Consider the following 18,539-nt stretch of genomic DNA (forward strand, 5'->3'; position numbering starts at 1 on the left):
GGCTTCGTGTCTTTCATAAGATTTTAAAACAAGAGGTCCTCCCTGCTGTGTGAAGCAGTTACGGTCCCATGACTCTCCTTGTGAGCAGCAGACTCTGTCCCAATGTCCTTGGTGACGGTTTTCCTTCTAACTGTTGTGCAACACGCTGCCTGCCACCTTCCACCTCTGAGATGGTGTTGCATTTTAGTGTGGTGCAGCATACAGTTGAGTTGTCCAGTAGAACCTCAGAGTTACGAACACCAGAGTTATGAACTGATTGGTCAACCACATGCCTCATTTGGAACTGGAAGTACACAATCAGAGAGCAACAGAGATGAAAAAAAGCAAACGAAGTACAGTACCGTGTTAAACGTAACCTACTAAAAAATACAGGGAAAGTTTTAAAAAAATGATTGGACAAGGTAAGGAAATGGTTCCTGTGCTTGTTTCATTTAAATTAAGATGGTTAAAAGCCGCATTTTTCTTCTGCATAGTAAAGTTTCAAGCTGTATTTAAGTCAGTGTTCAGTTGTAAACTTTTGAAGGAACAACCATAACGTTTTGTTCAGCGTTACAAACAACCTCCACTCCCAAGGTGTTCGTAACGCTGAGGTTCTACTGTACAACGTTTTGGGGTCTTCTGGGGTGCAAGTTGCGTTTAAAGATATGACTACCAGCTGATCTGTTGGAGAAATACTTTATGCTAGAAACCTCTAGAGAACGGAAATGGGAGGTTCTGGCTTTGTCCAGTGTAAATGAAAGGCTTGGAAACGATGTGTGTGGCTATCCAAATTTTTTCCATGACAACCCAATATTTAGCATGTGTGCATGATGCTTAGTGGCAGGGTTACACCACAAGGTGGCAGCAGTAACCACAAATGCCAATAATCAGATGTTTACAAAGCAAAACTTTTTCTGGTAATCTCTTAATTCAGTTCTTGGGAGAAGGGGGCCGAACTGTGTAAATTGTTGGCCTTCAAGCCATTAATGCTGTTCCACATCAGTATTGTGGACACCTCGGTTCAAATTCTTATCTACCGCTGATCAGCTCAGCAGGATCTCTGGATGCAATGGCAGCAGCCTGGTTAGACCAATGGGACAATGCCCCCTGAAATGGAAGCTCTCAGCTGCATGCCCAGAAGGTCAACACACTGGGGCTATTTCAGACCAATGGGTGGGGAATTAATTCCAAATCTGGGCCCTTATGAAGAATGCCCTGCGTTATAGAGGACCCCTCTGGTGAATTCAGGAACGGCATTGATGGCCTCTGTGATTGAAAGGTGTATGCTAAGAATGGGGAAGGAATAATGTGGTGAGCTGGGTGTTAGTGGAGACGTGCTGGGCTCTGAGTGGCAAAGTGTTAGTATCTTTGCTCTAGATCCCTCGAGTGACTTCTGTTTTCCTGATCACTGTGTTCCTTGGCGAGACGTTCCTTTTGTTACAGTCCATCTGTTCAAGTTTGTCTTCATCCCGCCTTTTGTGAGCTGCTTCAGGACAGAGAAAACAAAATCTCGTGTCTACCCGAAGTGCAGAGACCTACCAAAGAAATGGCTCCTCTCTCTTCTGGCAGGTATTCGAAGCTGCGTTAGCCTGGGTCCGGTACGAGCGAGATCAGAGGGAACCCTGCTTACCTGAGCTACTGTCCAAAATCCGACTGCCCCTTTGTCGACCTCAGTTCCTCACTGACCGTGTGCAACAAGATGACCTTGTCCGCTGCTGCCACAAATGCCGGTGAGCGCTTGTGGGCTGTTCAGGAGATGTCCAGTGTGTGTGGGCCTCCACGCTGATAGTGTGTTGGAGTGGCTGTCCCAGAGCCTGAAATCCTCTCCCCATGAAGTGGGAATGCCACACACAGGAGAAGAGCGATTCCCTCGTGCTGCCTGCTGATGAGGCTAAGCCAGCATCTGCAAGGATTAGCTCTGCAGGGTAGAGAAGAGATCAGTTGACATAATCATTGGCGACCTCAGCAGAGGGACCAGTTTGGATGGTGGTCCCAAGACCCACCAAACTATCGTTCTAATGTTTGGTCTTAATTTCAGGGACCTGGTGGATGAAGCAAAAGACTATCACCTAATGCCAGAACGCCGGCCGCACCTCCCGGCATTCAAGACACGTCCCCGGTGCTGCACATCGATCGCAGGATTGATTTATGCTGTTGGAGGTCTTAATTCAGCAGGTACCTTGCATATCCACTTCCCACAGCTACCAAGTGACGAGTACATTGAGTAACAGCATCGATTGTAAACGTCATGCTTCACCCGTAAAAAGTTGAGCGGTCTCTCCTGCTCTTCCCTTTTTCTGTAGCCCTTTGATGACACTCAGGCCATCCTGCCGACAGAATGCTGAAGGGGGCTGTGGTCGGTTGTTGAACGTTTTTCACTCTAGGAATGCTGGGTGGATTGCTCAGGGATATTGTTTCCAGTGTGTGTGAAACTGCACCAACTTGTTGCATTTGTCTCTTTAAAATTACGGGCTCCAGTGTAAGTGTGGAGAACCCCAAAGGCAGTAATAGAAGAACATATTGGCAGCATTAATGCATTGCATTCAAGCGTACAACAGGTAAAATAATTGCCATGCTCTTTGGTCTGTTTCAAAGAAGTCAAGCCTCTGTAGTAAAAGCAGTTTCCTTTTCCATTATGAACCTTTCCGTTGTACCTTAACCATGAAAATATGGCTCGTGCCACGCAAGGCTTCATTGTGGGAACAAGAGCATGTGTTAGTTCAACTTCTCTTTGATTCAGGTACACATGGAGTCACTCCAAGGACAGTATGCTCCCCATTATCCCATTAACACAAGTTCTATTCGACTAATCAGGAGTTTGGTTGGTCAAGAGGACAGGAACCTCTTCCTCGCAGTCCTGGCCAGGGGTCTCTGCACTGCCCTGCTCGTTTGCTCCCATGACACTGGGATTGCAGAGGGCTCGCTGTGCTGACGCAGAGCCATTGACACCCAAGCCTTTCAGACCCGAAGGGGTGAGGCAGAGCAGAGATCCCTGACCAGGACTCTGCCCTGCCAGGACTGCAGCCTTCCCTGCACCTGGTGCCTGCAGGGATCAGATGTCATCAGCCCTGCAGCAGTGGAAGGAGCCCTCTGCAGCTCTGCTGTCACAGCCCCGCTCGTTCCCTTCCAGGACTGCCAGGCTGCAGCGGGTTCCCTGCGCTGCCCCAGGAGCCGTTCAGCAGCAGGGCAGCCTCCCCTCTGGACGGGGACTCGTCCTCCTCGCAGTCCTGGACAGGGGTCTCTCCTCAGTGAGCCGAGCCTTCCAGTTATCCAAACCCTTGCCTTGTCCCCCATCGTGAGAGCCACGGGGGACAAGGAAGGGATTTGATAACGTGGAGGTTCAGCTAGTAGGATCTCGGATAAACTGGACTTTACCATAGTTCTGTAGGCCCATAATCATCCTGCATAAACCCAGGAAACTTACAGTCCCTTTTAAAATGCCATGCAGCAGCCCACTAATGCCACGGATCCAGTGAACACATGCATACTACAGGGCTGCCTCATGAGGCCTGGATTCCGTACCCTAGAAGGATGAGGTCAGCCATGCGGGAGTGGTGCTGCTGCGATTCCAGGGAGTCGACTGGCCCCTGCGATGTTAATTGTTAAGTCACAAAGCCTGGTACCTGCTGTGAGGGTCCTGCCAGCGGTTTGATTGCAGGGGCAGGGTGTAAGGAGTCCACAAACAGTTTGGATTGTGGAGCCCAGATTTACAGGAGCTCCCTCCAATGTTGAGCAGTTCCCCATCAGGGCTGGGTGGAGATGGGGCCGATGTGCTGATGGGGTATTCTGGCACCTGCTAACATTTATGTAGGAATGTGGCCATGCCAGGGCTGAGGAGGCTATGCCAAACCGGAGACTCAAGTAGGGACCATTTAGAGGCTCCACTATCATCCCTTGGCCTGGGGGGCAAGATCCCTTCCCTACTGCCGCCTACACAGGCCATCCCTACAGATACTCAAGGCACTGAGCCCAGGTTTTTCCCTTAACACTCAGAGCTCGAACCCTGTATCCCCATCATTCTTCCTTGCATGGATGAACAGATGGGAAAAGTCCATCGCTTTCTGCTTCTGCCCCCATTCAGCAGAGGCTCCACAAAGAAAAAAAATCTGTCACTTTTTTTAATTTGAGTAGCAAATTTTTATGCAGGTGATTCACTGAACGTGGTGGAAGTCTTCGACCCCATTGCAAATCACTGGGAGAAGTGCCAGCCGATGACGACGGCACGCAGCCGAGTGGGTGTGGCTGTGGTGAATGGACTCTTGTATGCCATTGGTGGATACGATGGCCAGTTAAGACTGAGTACAGTGGAAGTTTATAACCCAGAGATGGATTCTTGGTCCAAAGTAGGAAGCATGAACAGCAAACGAAGGTACGTGAGACATACACCCCGTTCCGTACAAAGAATTTGAGGGGAGGAAGAGATGAAATGTTCACAAGGGCAGGGAAAAATCTAGGAATCAGTAGTGCTGAAAATGGCTGAGGTGACCGGGGAGATCAGAGTTTGTAGGGCGATACAGTAGGAAAAAGATCAAAGGAATGGAACAGGAAGGGAGTAGTTGCGCTCTGCATAACTCTGGTGGAAGCGCACTTGGGATGTTACATTCTGTTCTGGGCTCCTCTTTACCAGAATGACTCACTGGAGGGAGTTCAGAGAACATCAGCGCGAGTCTAGAGGGATTGATGTACGAGGAAAGATATGAAGAGCTACATATGTATGGTGTGGCCTCACAGTGACCAAGGGCGGAGAAAGAACTCTTATTGGTGTCAGCGTCTGAGAGAGAATTATTTGTGGTGGCACAAAGAAAAATAAGATGAAATTGAGACAGGGCAGACAGGCTGATTATCAGAGAGAATTTCTGGTAGATCTATAAGGATGTGGAATAGATTCCCAAAGGAAGTAGCGGAAGCCATGTTGCTTGGGACCTTTTTAAAATTAGCCTGGATAAAGCAGTGGAAAATGTGTTGTAGGGAATACTCATTCACTGGCAGGCAGAGTGATGGACACATGGGTCTTCTGTGTCTTCGGTGCACTCATGCATCGCTGAGCATATAGACTCCTCCACTGGAAAGTGCTGTCAATTTACACAATGCAGGGCTTGCAGTCCAGGCTTTGCAAAATGAGTCCTGAGTGATTTTATCTATGAGCAGAAGATCTGGTGGTTTATATGCTGAGCAAAGGGAAGTTGGTTCAGTTCACACCAACCTAGGAATTATGTTGTGGTGGCACTTGGAAAGGCACACTGCATTATGTGGTCAACAATGTGAAAACCCACCTATTAACTCTCATGGCAGCACTGTCCCTGCCTCCACAGCAGCCTGTGGCTCGTCTGTCTCCTTCCAAATTTAAACGTGTTTGTGGCTTCCAGTGTTTTTACTCTGGTTTCTTTTTGCTGCTCCTCAGTCACTGAGCGTTCTTAAATTGCCCACTTCTGCTAGCTTTGCAGCACGTCTTCCCCATAATCGTTTGTGCCTGATTTTAATGTGGTTTCAAATGCTAATCACTTGGGAAGAGTATATTGCCTGTATCTTGTTACTTGAAATTCTGTTTGTAACCCGGATACTTGGTGGCACCAGTGCGATTCTGCTGGGATTGCGCTCATTCAGGGTGGTTAGCTGCTCTGTGCAAGCAAATACAATTTAAAATCTGTAGTGCACAGTCCAGGAGTTAAGCAGGTTGTGCCAAGTAAGCCCTGTTCAGAGTGGTAGACGGCCAAGACTTTAGGTCTGTCTCTGGAGACGATCTTGAGTGTAAAGTCCTGAAACCATTTCCACGCACATCATAATCTCGAGTAGGAAAACTGTTTTTCCATAGCTATGAGGTTCCTTGTGTGGAGCTTTTCCCACAGTAAGACGACTGCTTTTCTTCCGTAGTAGGCTTATTCTGCTCTTTGCACCAGTAACGAAGCGGCTGAGTTTGCTAATCCCCTAAACAACCTTCTGGGCTGCAACCCTGCCATGAGGATCCGGTTCTACTTGCACTTTACTAGAGTGTGCATCATGAGAGTGTTGTCCTTTCATCCTCGCTAAAACTTAGTCTTTTGAAGCAAAGCAGAGTGGGTGTCCATAAGAGGGTGTTTTACACAGAGCAGAGTGCGCCTGAAGGATTGTATCCAAGAGCTTGGCTTTTGCAGTCCATAATGGTTTTCTCATTGCAAGATGAGTGCTAAGAGGAAGGTGGTGGAAGAACTTAAATGTGAAACTGAAGGTTTAATTTGAAGGTGGAATTCCATTATCCCATTGTCTCGTTCCTTAATGTGCATTTTGAGCCAGATGTTTAACTGTCAGATACAGTGGAGGGGTGACCAACTTAATGGAGGTGACACAGGTACAGTAAAGCAGTAAAGGGTTTTATACTGAAGCCCATCACCATAGTACCTGAGCATCTTCCACATAAAATCAACCTCAAGAGCAAAGTCCTTAGTGGACTTCATGGAGTCTATGGCACATCTCTCTTTTCAGGGCCAAAGCTCTTCTTGGGGTAAGGTTTGTATTTTGGGATAGGATTTGGATGTGGTTTGGGGAAAAAAAGGGGACATTTGTATTGGGACGTTACATTTGTGGCATTAAAGGTCTGTTACCGTGAAACCAGCTTTGGGGCCAGACAAGTAGTTTAGCAGACCGGTAATGGGATACTGAGCCTTTCACTCACAGGCTGGTTGGTTGATTCCATATTAGGTCAGTAGTGACCAAAGTGTGCTCAGTTGAGATGGCCATCTTAAACCACTTCCTAGTTTGCAAAACCACCACCACCAGTCAGCTCCATGGGTAGCCACACTTGGTAGAGTTGAAAAGGAACAAAGATGAAATGTTTCACTCCCTAGAGTTGAGTCTTTCAGGCCAGGGTTGAGGCGCATTTGCAGAATGTTATAAACAATTTCTCTACATCTCTCAAGCTGTTTTCTAACTGGCGGCAGTTGACTTTATTCGTGAACGTCCCCGTGTCAGCTCAATGCTGTGGTCTTGGGGGCTATATAAATAGGCAGTTTGGTAGCTGTAACTCTCAACCTGATTGTCAGACTTGTTCAGCTGTTTCATCCACCAGGTGTCAGCCAAGATGTGTTGAAAAAATGTGTTTCATAATTCAACATGGGTCATTTACCCAAAGGAATCTAACCTGGTGGTTGTGCGTTCATTGCAGTGCAATGGGAACAGTAGTGCTGGATGGGCAGATCTATGTGTGCGGTGGGTATGATGGAAACTCATCCCTCAACTCCGTGGAGACGTACTCACCAGAAACAGACAGGTAGGAGCTTCTAAACGTACTACTGCTTCTCCCACTGGGTTCTGCCCTTCTCCTGAAGCATAGAAGTAACAGCCGAGAGCACTGTTTTTGAAACCGATGAGCTACAGTATGCTGAAAAACCTTTTATTTCCTGTATAGCAACTATATTTGGCTTCAAACCATGCGCACTCGCTTGAGAGAAGTGAATGGAGTAAAGCTTTGATACAAAGCTAAGGCCCTTCGTTTTCAGGGTTTACTGATTTTTTTCCCCCCACCTAAATTTTGGACCATCCAGGTACATGGAAATACCGATTTGTGTTAAGAAAATTCAATACATTACATGAGAGATCTATTTGTTAATATCCAAATAGTTGAAGTGTAAATGCAAGACTGTTAAAGTAAGATGACATAGTCGAAGACACATGTGTATGTCCTGTTAACATACAGTTCATGAAATAAACCACAGCATTATTTTTACTTTTAATACTCTTCCTTTTCCCTATGTTGCTTTTTTCTGTCCTCCCGTTCCCCAGTATTAACTCCAGTATTTACCCAATAATCAGTGAAGCTAATTTATTGTGCTGGTATTCACCCAATTATTAATCTTTATAGTAAACACTGATAAATTCCAGGGAAATTTTTTGTTTATTTAAACAAAATAAAATCTGAGAACGAAGGGCCTTGTGCGGAGCTTATAGATGGTGGAGTGAAAAGTACTAGAAACTCAGTACCTGAAAGGCTTCTGGGTCTCCTGAAAGCTTTGTATAATCCATGGAGCAGCTCATTGAATGTGTTTATGTGGAGATACATGTGCTCTGCCTATGGAAGGAAGAGACTCTTGCACTTCTGCTGTTTGCTTGTCTCTTGGCAAGGTGGACGGTAGCAACTCCCATGAGTTCGAATCGCAGCGCGGCTGGAGTCACCGTGTTCGAAGGCAGGATCTATGTGTCTGGAGGGCACGACGGTTTACAAATTTTCAGCAGTGTAAGTCTGAATCTCAGAGCCAGTTCTGCACCACTTTGATTTCTTGTAACTTTGTGCCATGAAGTTGGACTAATAGCACTGACCAGAGATCGGTAAAAGGGCAGGTGGGAAAGCTCACACAGCTCCCTAATCTAAGCATACAGCTCCTTAGTCCTTATCTTTAATGTCACTTGTTGATTTAGTTCTGGATGATCCCTGAGCAGGGACCGCTAACTGAGCCAAACAAATACCCACTGGAGGCTAGACTGAGAGAGTGCAACTCCTGCTCACTTCTGGCCTGAGCCAAGAATTGAGCCTCTTTCCAGAAGTGAGACTGCTGCACAAGTCGACTCTGCTCTCACCATTTCCTCCCTCTTCATTTAGTAAATCATTTTAGCCAGCCTTGTGTCTTTGGTCCTTAGTGTTTCAAGCACCATTAAAATTCCCAGATGCCTACATTTGTTACATCTGCTTTCTTTGCCTGTTTGTGGGATGTCATTTCAGAAACTCCCGTGACCCGTTAAACAAACTCAGAAGTGGGAGCTGCACGTGCAGGACAGAGCTGCTATTCCTAGTCTGATTCCAGTCTCAGTCCTAACTTACAGACTTCCTTATATTTTTTTTTTTATTCAGAAAAGTCTGTTATGGGGGATCTCTTCTGCCCTACTGGGAACAGAAGTGTGGTTTGTTGTATCTGAATGAGTCTTGCCACCCATTAACTGCTCTTGGAACATTAGCTTGTCAGTTGGAGGCCCAGCCTTTAGACTGGGCTGTAATATTGACTATTACTGCCTTCCCTAGCTGACTAGGGAAAAATCTTACTGTTTGGCAGCCTGGGATGCCCAAAAGCTGAATCTGGGCTAACATATCGGCCTGCCTGGACCACAACTTTGCCATGTTCCTCCGTGAGCTCCGCCAGTTAGGTCTAACGCTGCAGTTCAAGAAGAGGGGTGATGGACCATGCACTCCAGAGCTACCACAGATACATTCTGGCCACCCTATTTTCTTGTTGAAAAACCATTTTGAGATCCAAGTTGTCCTCGTACAAGTCTAGATAAAATTATTACAAGGTGGGAGTGCACAACTGGTTGAAAAACCGTACTCAAGAGTGATTATGAATGTTCACTGTCAGTCTGGGAGGACATATCTAGTGGGGTCCAGCAGGGGTCTGTCCTGGGTCTGGTGCTATTCTATATTTTTATTAATGACTTGGATAATGGAGTAGGAAGCTTGCTTATAAAATTTGCTGATGGCACCAAGCTGGGAGGGGTTGCAAGCACTTCGGAGGACAAGATTAGAAATCAAAATCACCTTAATAAACTGGTGAATTGTCTGAAAACAACACGATGCAATTGAATAAAGACAAGTGCAAAGTAGTATACTTAGGAAGGAAAAATCCAATGCACAACTACAGAATGGGGAATAACTGGCTAGGCAGTTGTACTGCAGAAAAGGAACTGGGAGTTATAGGGGATTACAAATTGGATAGGAGCCAACAATGTGATAGAGTTGCAAAAAAGGCAAATATCATTCTGGAGTGCATTGATAGGAGTGTCATATATAAGACACAGGAAGTGATTGTCCCAGTCTAGTAAGCGCAGGTGAGGCCTCAGTTGGAGTATTGTCCAATTTTAGGCACCACACTTTAAGAAAGATGCGGACAGACTGGAGAGAGTCCAGAGGAGAGCAACAAAAATGATAAAAGGTTTCGAAAACTTGACATAAGGTTATGAGGAAAGATTAAAAAACACTGGGCATGTTGTTTCTTGTGAAAAGGAGACTCTGTGGGGGTGGGAGGGCCTGATAAATCCTCAAATATGTTAAGGGCCATTATAAAGAGGACGGTGATCAATTGTCCTACCATTGGACATGAAGAACAAAAAGTAATGGGCTTAGTCTGCAAGCAAGGAAGATTTAGGTTATATATTACAAAAACTTTCCAACTATAAGGATACTTAGGCACGGGAATAGAGTCCCATTGGAGGCTGTGGAATCCCTATCATTGGAGTTTTTAAAGAATGAGGTTAGACAAACACCTGTCAGGGATGGTCTAGCAAGTTGGGGCTGGACTCGATGACCTGTTCCACCCCTACGATTCTATGCTTTTATATGCCATAAGAAAGGTTAGCAAGAATGACTGAAAGCTGAAGCCAGTCAAGTTCAAATTAGACATTAGGCCTGCTTTTTTTTAACTCTGAGGGTGATTAACCATTGACGCCACCTACCGAGGGAGGTGGTGGAGTCACCACCACCATATCTCCAAATGAAGACTAGCTGCCTTTCTGGAAGATGCTTTATCCAAGTGCAAGTTATTGGGCTTTCTACAGGTATAACTGGATGGAATTTAGTGGCCTGTGTTAAACAGGAGGCCGGACGAGATGAATTGATGGTCCCTTTCGGCCTTAAACTCTAAATCTGTGAAGTCATGATAAAAATTTCTGAGTCTGCCTGTAATTATCTTCAGTGACATATACTTACCTAGGCTCAAGGGCAGCTCTCATTCGTTGTCCATGTGCAACCCGCAATGCAGGTTTCTGAATGCCAGGACCCCTCAATGTGTTGACACTCTCTTAACTGCAGGTGGAGTACTACAACCATCACACAGCAACGTGGCACCCCATCGCAAGTATGCTGAACAAGCGGTGTCGGCACGGAGCCGCTTCCCTGGGCAGCAAGATGTTTGTCTGTGGCGGCTACGATGGGTCCGGCTTCCTCAGCATCGCCGAGGTGTACAGCTCCATGGCAGATCAGTGGTACTTGATCGTCCCGATGAACACCCGACGGAGCCGCGTCTCCCTGGTAGCCAACTGCGGCCGCCTGTATTGCGTGGGTGGCTATGATGGACAGTCCAACCTGAGCTCGGTGGAGATGTACGACCCAGAAACCAACCGCTGGACGTTCATGGCCCCTATGGTGTGCCACGAGGGAGGGGTTGGTGTGGGGTGCGTACCGCTCCTCACCATCTGAGAAGGAAGCATTGGCAGCCATCTCCAAGCAACAATCTCTGGAGAGGTTTAACGAGGGTTTTGTGATGGGATCTATCCAGAGGTACATTTCTAGATGCTCAAGTGTCATTCACGAACACAAACAGTTAAAAAGAAAGTCGCCCTGCGATTTTTCCAGGCTGAGGCTCTGCCACAGTTGAATATTCACCGTTCAGACCATGTGTGTGTAACCCCTACTCCCTTCCCTCCCCCCACACTCTAGTCATTACGTGGATCTAAGGCTAGGCAGATGCTTCCTTCTCCTAGCCTTTGCTTCAGGTACTGCATTGATCAAGATGTGGTCTACTTCTGGTTATGCTGTTGGGAAGCAGTGGAGCAGTCTATGTTGGTTTGACCCTGCATAAACTAATATTGGCCAGATCAGTGGGAGAGAGTGCGTATGCAGTATGTTCAGGGCAAATGACCCTAATGCCACAGTTCAGTTTATTATTAACTACAGTAGCTTGAGTATTACAAACAGTCCAGTTCATTCTGTTTAGTTACCAAGCACGTTGGATTTTACCCACCCTTACAAAACAGGAGGGGCTTTCTCACCAATATTGGTTGTTAGAAGCCCATGTGTGGGGTAATCCTTGGAAATGCATTGCTCCTTAATTTCTGAGGATCTATCCCTATGACCAATGTATTTCATTTACTTCTTTTGAATGTAATTTACTTTGTTCTGTTGGATCAGGAAAATTGGATGTAAGCATTAAGGGAGGATGACAAATGTTTTCCCCTCTCAAATTCTCAAAAAAACAAAAAACAAAAAAAATAGATTAAAACATCGAACTGTTCTAAAAGACTGCTGAGGAAAAAAATTGAATATAAATGACACTAGCAGCAAACTTATATTTAAATAGGAAAACTGCCAAAATGTTAATTATACAGATCTTTTTTTTAAATTAAATCTGTTTTAAAGCTTTTTTCCTTTCACAAAACTTAGGCATTGGTTTCCAAAATACATATTAGAAACAGCTGGATTCCAGTATGGTCAAGATCTGTCCTTTTGATCTTTTGCGCAAAGATGAAAATGTAGCACCTCACATGTGCTTTGTTTTGGAAAGTTCCTGCTGTGCATTCAGATGTTTTTGATTTCACAAAAATGTTGTGTGGGTTTTGAAATATGCACTTGGCCTGCTGTGTTGTGAGCTCTTGTGTTTGTTGTTGGTCTGTTTGACAGCTGCCGTTCACTTAAGAAAGCTCAAATACAGACTGAGCCTTCACAGAGGAATAACGCCGAGGGATAGACAATAAGGGTTTGTGCAAGGGACATAACTTGGGCCCCAGGAAAATTGCACGTGCACAAACTTTCAGCACAGCCGAAGGTTTTGTTAAATCAGTGTCTAGCTTTTTCTGTTTAGCTACACTGGAAAGATCTTTACAGCACGCTTGGTTGATGATCTGTTAACCTAGCCATGCAGCCATCTTTTTACAGCCAAACAATGACAGTTGCAAAAGTGTGATACTGTCAACATCCTTCACTTAAAGGAGAGATGAATGTGAAAGACTATTAGCGACCAAGCAGACAGTCTGGTCTTTCGCCAGGAGTCCGTGCCCATATGTTCCCCACTGTTGTTTTCCTGTCATGCAGCCTACGCTTGCAGAAGATGAGGTGTTCTCTTCCCCTTCTTCCTTGGTTCTTTGCCTTTTTAATATCCCTGTCTCTCCTCTTCTGTAACAATTGCAAATGGAAGAACACATGGATCCTTGTGTTCTTACTGCAGCGGCACGTACCACCTGACAGAGATGCTTTGGAGTCTTCGCACCTGCACCTTTGCCCTGGAGACTTGTCAGATGCCTTTATGATGCCTGTTCTCCTTTGCAGACCTGGGGAGTGGATGACTGGGTCCAAGGCTAAGTTGGAGTCTTGTCCTACATTGCTGGCCGTGTAGCTACTTCAGGCACCGAGATGCGGCTTTACAATGATTTTTTTTATATATATATATATATCTCAAGGTTACAAACTTTGCCACTTTTTTGGAAGTAGATCATCCCACAATGATTTGATTGGGGTAAATGTGAGTGGCCAGCACATGGTATGGTTATGTATTCTAACTGGACGAGTCGTCAGAGTTCTCTCACGACTGGGAGGAGGACAGTTCTTTGAAACCTTCTTTTGTGCTAAATCAAGAAGCAACAAAGTTTTCAAAATCCAAGTAGGTCTGTGACCACTTTAGTCAGTCTAAGCATGAAGCCAGCATTCTGCATTAACTTACATCAGAGCAGGTTTAGAGGAACGCATGACAGTGACAGCCTATGTATATACAATATCTAGACGCAACAGGACGAGGGAAGGACAGCGTGGCCTAGGAGATACCCCTTTGAACTCGGGGATAATATTATAAAATGATGTGAAATGTATTTATTAGCTCTTCAGTATTTCACTTGCATGAATATGGTCTGCCACTAATCTAGGGCTTCCTTCTCAACCTACTTCCTCCTGTATGATCCTTTAGTGAAGCCCTGGTCACAGTCTGTGAGAACGCCAACACAGGCTTCTGATGGGACGAGCAGCTGGGAAGGAAAGGATGCTGTATTCAAACACTAATCTCTTCCATTGACACACAGGGACACGGGGGAATGATAAATATATGTCCATTTCTTTTTGTGTGCGCTTTTTTATGTTCGAACCTTCCTCTGCAAGGGCCAGATCTTGTCAGACCTGGAGCACCCTAATTTCTATCATTCAGTGGGATCTGAGCGTGCTCTGCATCTCTTGAAACGGGGTCCTGAGTCTGAATTTCTGGGCTTTGTTGGTTTTTTTGTTCATATCAAAAACCTCAGTGCTGCTTAGACTTTTTTTACTTTGGGTGTGGATGTGGATGTCTCTATATTCAGGTACCATGTATATTGTAGATGTATAATATGAGCATGTGTGGTTATAAATGTGGGTGCTCTGTCTAGGTATCGATATCTATTTTGTATGCATTTACCAACCAATGGATCATGCTTGAGGATAAACATTCGTTTGGCATTTCCATGCTGCTAAGACTTTTTTTAAACGTCGGCATCAAGACTAAGGTAGTTTTCAGGCCATGAGCTGAAAGGTGGTAGAAAAATAAAATTGTTGTTTGCCATTAGCTGCAAGGCTTTTAAACTATGTATCTTGGGGAAGGAGTGTGTGTGGCGGGGGAAGGGAGGATTTTAGGTTTATTTGCTTTTGAAAGTAAAGGGTGTGGCAAGGAAGGAATTAGCAATTTCTTTCTGTCCTATTCATCTTCCCAACTTGTGTTTTCCACTCTCAGCCAAGCCTCACTAGCAAGGGTTTGATTGAGCAGATTTCTTTAGGGGCCCATTGACCTGTCTATTAATACCAGAGTTTCCGTGTCTTTCTTAGCAGGGGTGTTGCATTGATACAGCAAGGCTCAGCAGTTATCGAGTCATTTGGTGCCCCCTTCCGTAGAGCAACTATGGTGATAATCATGGGGTTGCTCTCCTAGGAGAGAGGATTGTTTGTCCCCTGCCCATATGTTAATCCATCATCCCAAATTTTCTCCCTCAGCAAGAATGTATTTGCATCACTGAGTGCGTAGATATCCTGCAGGCCCATCAAAAGTTACCCAAGGGGAGTGGAGGAGTCAAACTTTTTCAGAACTGCATTTACCCTTGTGACTCTTTCTTTGAGTAAGGCTGAACTTTACTGCCACCATATGTGCAGAATGATTGGTAGGTGCAGTTCTGGAGTGCCACTGGGCCTACTTGGGGTAGATCTGCTTGTACCATAATGAGTAAATGACTGTGCCATGTCAGGAATGAATTAGATATACTGAACAAGAGAGTCATAGAGGAATTAGTCTCATTGTGTTTTGGCTAATCTCAAATCACTTTGGGATAGTTCTCATAGTTTCTCGAGCCATCTCCGTTAGCCTTGCCTTGAATGCCTTCCATAAGTTCACTTGGCAGGGAGATTGGAATGCCGAGGATGAGATACGTGTTTCTAGTTGACTGGGAATTGCCTGGCCAAACACTGTTTCATGCCCATAAACAGCTGATGGGCTAATGGTTACTCCAGCAGCCTGTTTGCTAATTAGGGAAGCTTTGTGCATTTTCCAAGTCAATCTTATGCCTGTTAGATCTGTTTGCAGAGAACAGATTCCTAACCGTGTTCAGAGCGGTTCTGAGGGTTAGCTAGACCAGGAGAGATCTGGATATTGAGTATTCCAAACACAGCTTTAGTAATGTCTTTAATGCCAGATGGTTGCAGGAATCCTCATCCACTACAGCTGTGATTTAGGGACTCAAATTCAAATTCACTTCCTGGCTAGCCGAACCAACAAGCAATAGCAAAGAGCTCAGTTTGGAGGGTGGGGTGGGAAATTTTGCTGGGGGTTCTCTGCCTGCCTGCATTCCCACCTCTTGGGACACAGGTTATGCCGTGTGCACTCAGCAGGTTTAATATCTCATAACGTTATTCCCCATAAAGTGGGTAGCATCTTCTCTTTACAATGTATTTGTATTACAGTTAACAACCAGGATCAGGACCCCCTGTGCTGGATGCTGTACAGGTGTCTGGTAAAAGATAGTCCCGCCTCAGAGAGTTTCCAGTCTAAATGGTGAGAGGGTTAACTGAAGCACAGAGTCCACAAGGTCACATAGCCAGTCCGTGTCAGAGCCAGGAATAGAATCCAGGTCTCCTGACTCCAGTGCAGTGCCCTAGCCACTAGATCATACTGCTTCCTTTTTTGGGTCACTGTTACAAGGGGCAAGGAAGGGGAAACAGCCTGTTTTAAAATCCCAAATCCACAGCAGAATTAAATTACAATAATGCATCTGTAAAGCGAAGTCCTTGAAAATCAGCTCTTCCTTGTCTCGCCAAGACTTGAGTTCACGTTTGTTTCTTGGCCTTCTACAGTTGAGGGTCTCGTTCCTCCCAAAAGCTGGGGAAAGAGTGCTGTCCCTCTGGCCTGGTGTCTGGGATAGCACCAACTGCTCCAGGGGAAACGCACAACTCTGAACCTGCAAGTCCTAACTGGTAGGTAGCCTGTCTGGTCACCATTCTTTCCAAAATACATGTAGAAGAGCTATGGATCAAAACATTGAAGTCCATAGAGCAGGGCGCACTTACACCAGCTGAGACTCTGGCTCTGAGCATACTTGAACTTCAGCACATTCTCCAATTCCCTGAGCTCCATTCCTTACTTCTCTCACAACCTCCATGTCCGTGGTCTAAGGTGTGATCTGTCCAAACCTGGAGGAGCTGGTAAGAGTGTATATGCCCATATATACCCAACTATGGTGGTTAGGAGGCTGTTGGCCCATTAGCTGGTATGGAAGAGTGCAGAGTTAGTTAGGTCTCTCACTGATAGCTTACTAATGGAAAACTAATAGTATTTACAAATTTAATATTCTAATCAGTTATCCAAACAACTAAAAAGCCATATGGATGGGGTGTTCCTGTGACAACCTGCGAGGGATGAAGTTGCTAAATCAACTCTAAGCTTCTGATCGGTTGGAAACATTCGGGCCACTCAAATTCTTTGACTAGGCTCTTCCTAGAGCCGGACATGGCAGCACAGTGTTACAGATCTTGCTGAGCATTTTCTCTAGGCTTTTAGCACACTTCTTACACTTGTGGTACCTCCCCAAAACAATTCACAGACAACTGGGTTGGGGAGTTCTAAAGCACTTCTCTCACAACCTCATGATTTCCTGCTGGCTCAGTCCACTTCTTAATCCAAGTGACAAGCAACTGTGGGATGTACTTGCCTTCTGTTTTACAAAGTGCTTTTTGCTTCCTCTGTGACAGTCGGATGTGTTCATTAACAGAAGGACTGTTACAATGCAGAAAAGCATATGGAAGTATTCATACTAGGCCAATTGTATAAGACAGCGGTGGCTTTTTCGCTGTTATCTGATAACCAATATTTGAGAATCTGGCTCTTCGCTTTTTTCTCTATTGGATTAATCTATAACCTGTCATGGTTGGTTAGCATCACAGCTGACAGGCATGAAGATTATGAATTCAGCCAAGCTAATGCGTATTTTGCTCTAGGTCTCAGAGCAGCTGGTTGGAAGGGGTTTGCTTCAAAGAAGTTGGGAGATCTGTTAATGTGATAACTGTGTCCAGCTGTAACAACTCTTGGAAAGGACAGTAAATGCCACCTTTCCTCTGACATTCTTGATCCTTGCCAACACAAGCTGACCTGGGTGTACATCCATGAGGCAGGACAGAAGACAAAGCGAGTCCTTTTGACTCTTCCTTTTTGTATATATGATCGGATTAGGGTTTCTTGAGCTATTGAAGGTTGGGTGAATATTAACTGCTGAAATGATGGGACTAGATGGGTGACCGAGGGCTCTGTTTTTGGTGACGATTGACCCCGATCAAAGCATTTTATGTCTAAATTTTAATGGCCACTGCAGGAGGTGGGATACTGGGCTTGATTGGCTATTGATCTGATCTGATTTGACAAATCTTATGTTCTTATCTATCCATGCCAGCTGCCTTGGGCTGCTGCAAATAACTGAGTCAGCTTAGTTCTCCAGCTTCAGCTTTCAACAGGCATGAGAGCACGTGGTTGGCCATGTTGGCTCAGACACCATTAGTGAAGTACCGACACGTGCCAAGCATTCTGCCTGATGCCTGTGGCAGGGGTGTTGCAGGTCCCATCTCTTGTGTGGTGTTGAAGGGGCGCTTTTGTTCCCCAGTGGTGCAAGTCACCCATTCCCAAAGGAGAAATTAAGTGTTTAATTTCTCCTGCTCTTCCAAGGTATAAACAGGGTCCAAAAAGTGGTCTCCTCTTTGTGGGGAAATATGCAGTCTCCGTGCTCTGGGTTCAGCAATGTCTTAGCCTAGCATCTCCCCCCGCCCACTACCCAATCCTTTCTTCTGAGTGTCTGCTGGACCTAGTAGGGCAAGTCCCATCTGCAGCCACTAGCTAGCCTTCCTGTCTGGTTCCAAAGCTCTGCAGACCAGTTGGGAGAAGAGGGGATCTGGGCCTTGTTTCCACCTGGCTGGCCACATCCCCTAAGGCTATAGTGGAAAAGGAGCTCTCTAAGGATTCCCCTTGCGGTATGTCAGTCTGTTCCCCTCTCTTGAGACTCTTCTTTGTGAATGGTGGTTCCGCGTTCCTGAACCAAAGAGAAATGAGAACCAAGGTTACCTTGTTCTTTGAAGGCGAGTATGATCTTAGTCATTGTGCATGTTTTAGGTGGCAGGTGAGCTGCTCTAATCAGAGGTTTACCCACTATTCAAAGAAGAATTGAGTTTGTTTTGAATGAGTTTCTCTTTGTTAGGGAAACTTTAAAGGCCTCGTCTGCCATTAGTTTGTCAGAATATGTGTGTGTGTCGGGGTGGGGGGGGAGTGCATTGTTACACACCTGCCCAGTTAAAGCCTATATTTTCAAGCATGAAACATCCAGGACCTGATTTTTGGCAAGTGCTGAGG

At 45.6% G+C, this 18,539-nt stretch overlaps 1 protein-coding gene across 2 annotated transcripts in view; it reads left to right on the forward strand.

The window, feature by feature from the left end:
* KLHL18 (kelch like family member 18) overlaps nt 1–14,129 on the forward strand; it is a 37,134-nt gene extending 23,005 nt beyond the window's left edge. Inside the window, exons 5-10 of one of the 2 annotated variants that reach the window (XM_084620156.1) lie at nt 1,549–1,709; nt 2,018–2,154; nt 4,126–4,348; nt 7,118–7,222; nt 8,074–8,185; nt 10,745–14,129. In XM_084620156.1, the coding sequence (XP_084476282.1) occupies nt 1,549–1,709; nt 2,018–2,154; nt 4,126–4,348; nt 7,118–7,222; nt 8,074–8,185; nt 10,745–11,131 (1,125 nt within the window). In that variant the 3' untranslated portion in view covers nt 11,132–14,129. Of the gene's footprint in view, nt 1–1,548; nt 1,710–2,017; nt 2,155–4,110; nt 4,349–7,117; nt 7,223–8,073; nt 8,186–10,744 lie in introns of both variants that reach the window. The other variant, XM_084620157.1, reaches the window with a different exon arrangement.
* Nucleotides 14,130–18,539: the final 4,410 nt, after the last annotated feature.

The sequence above is a fragment of the Lepidochelys olivacea genome (genome assembly GCF_965140295.1).
Source record: "Lepidochelys olivacea isolate rLepOli2 genome assembly, chromosome: 2".
NCBI classification, from domain to species: Eukaryota; Metazoa; Chordata; order Testudines; family Cheloniidae; genus Lepidochelys; species Lepidochelys olivacea.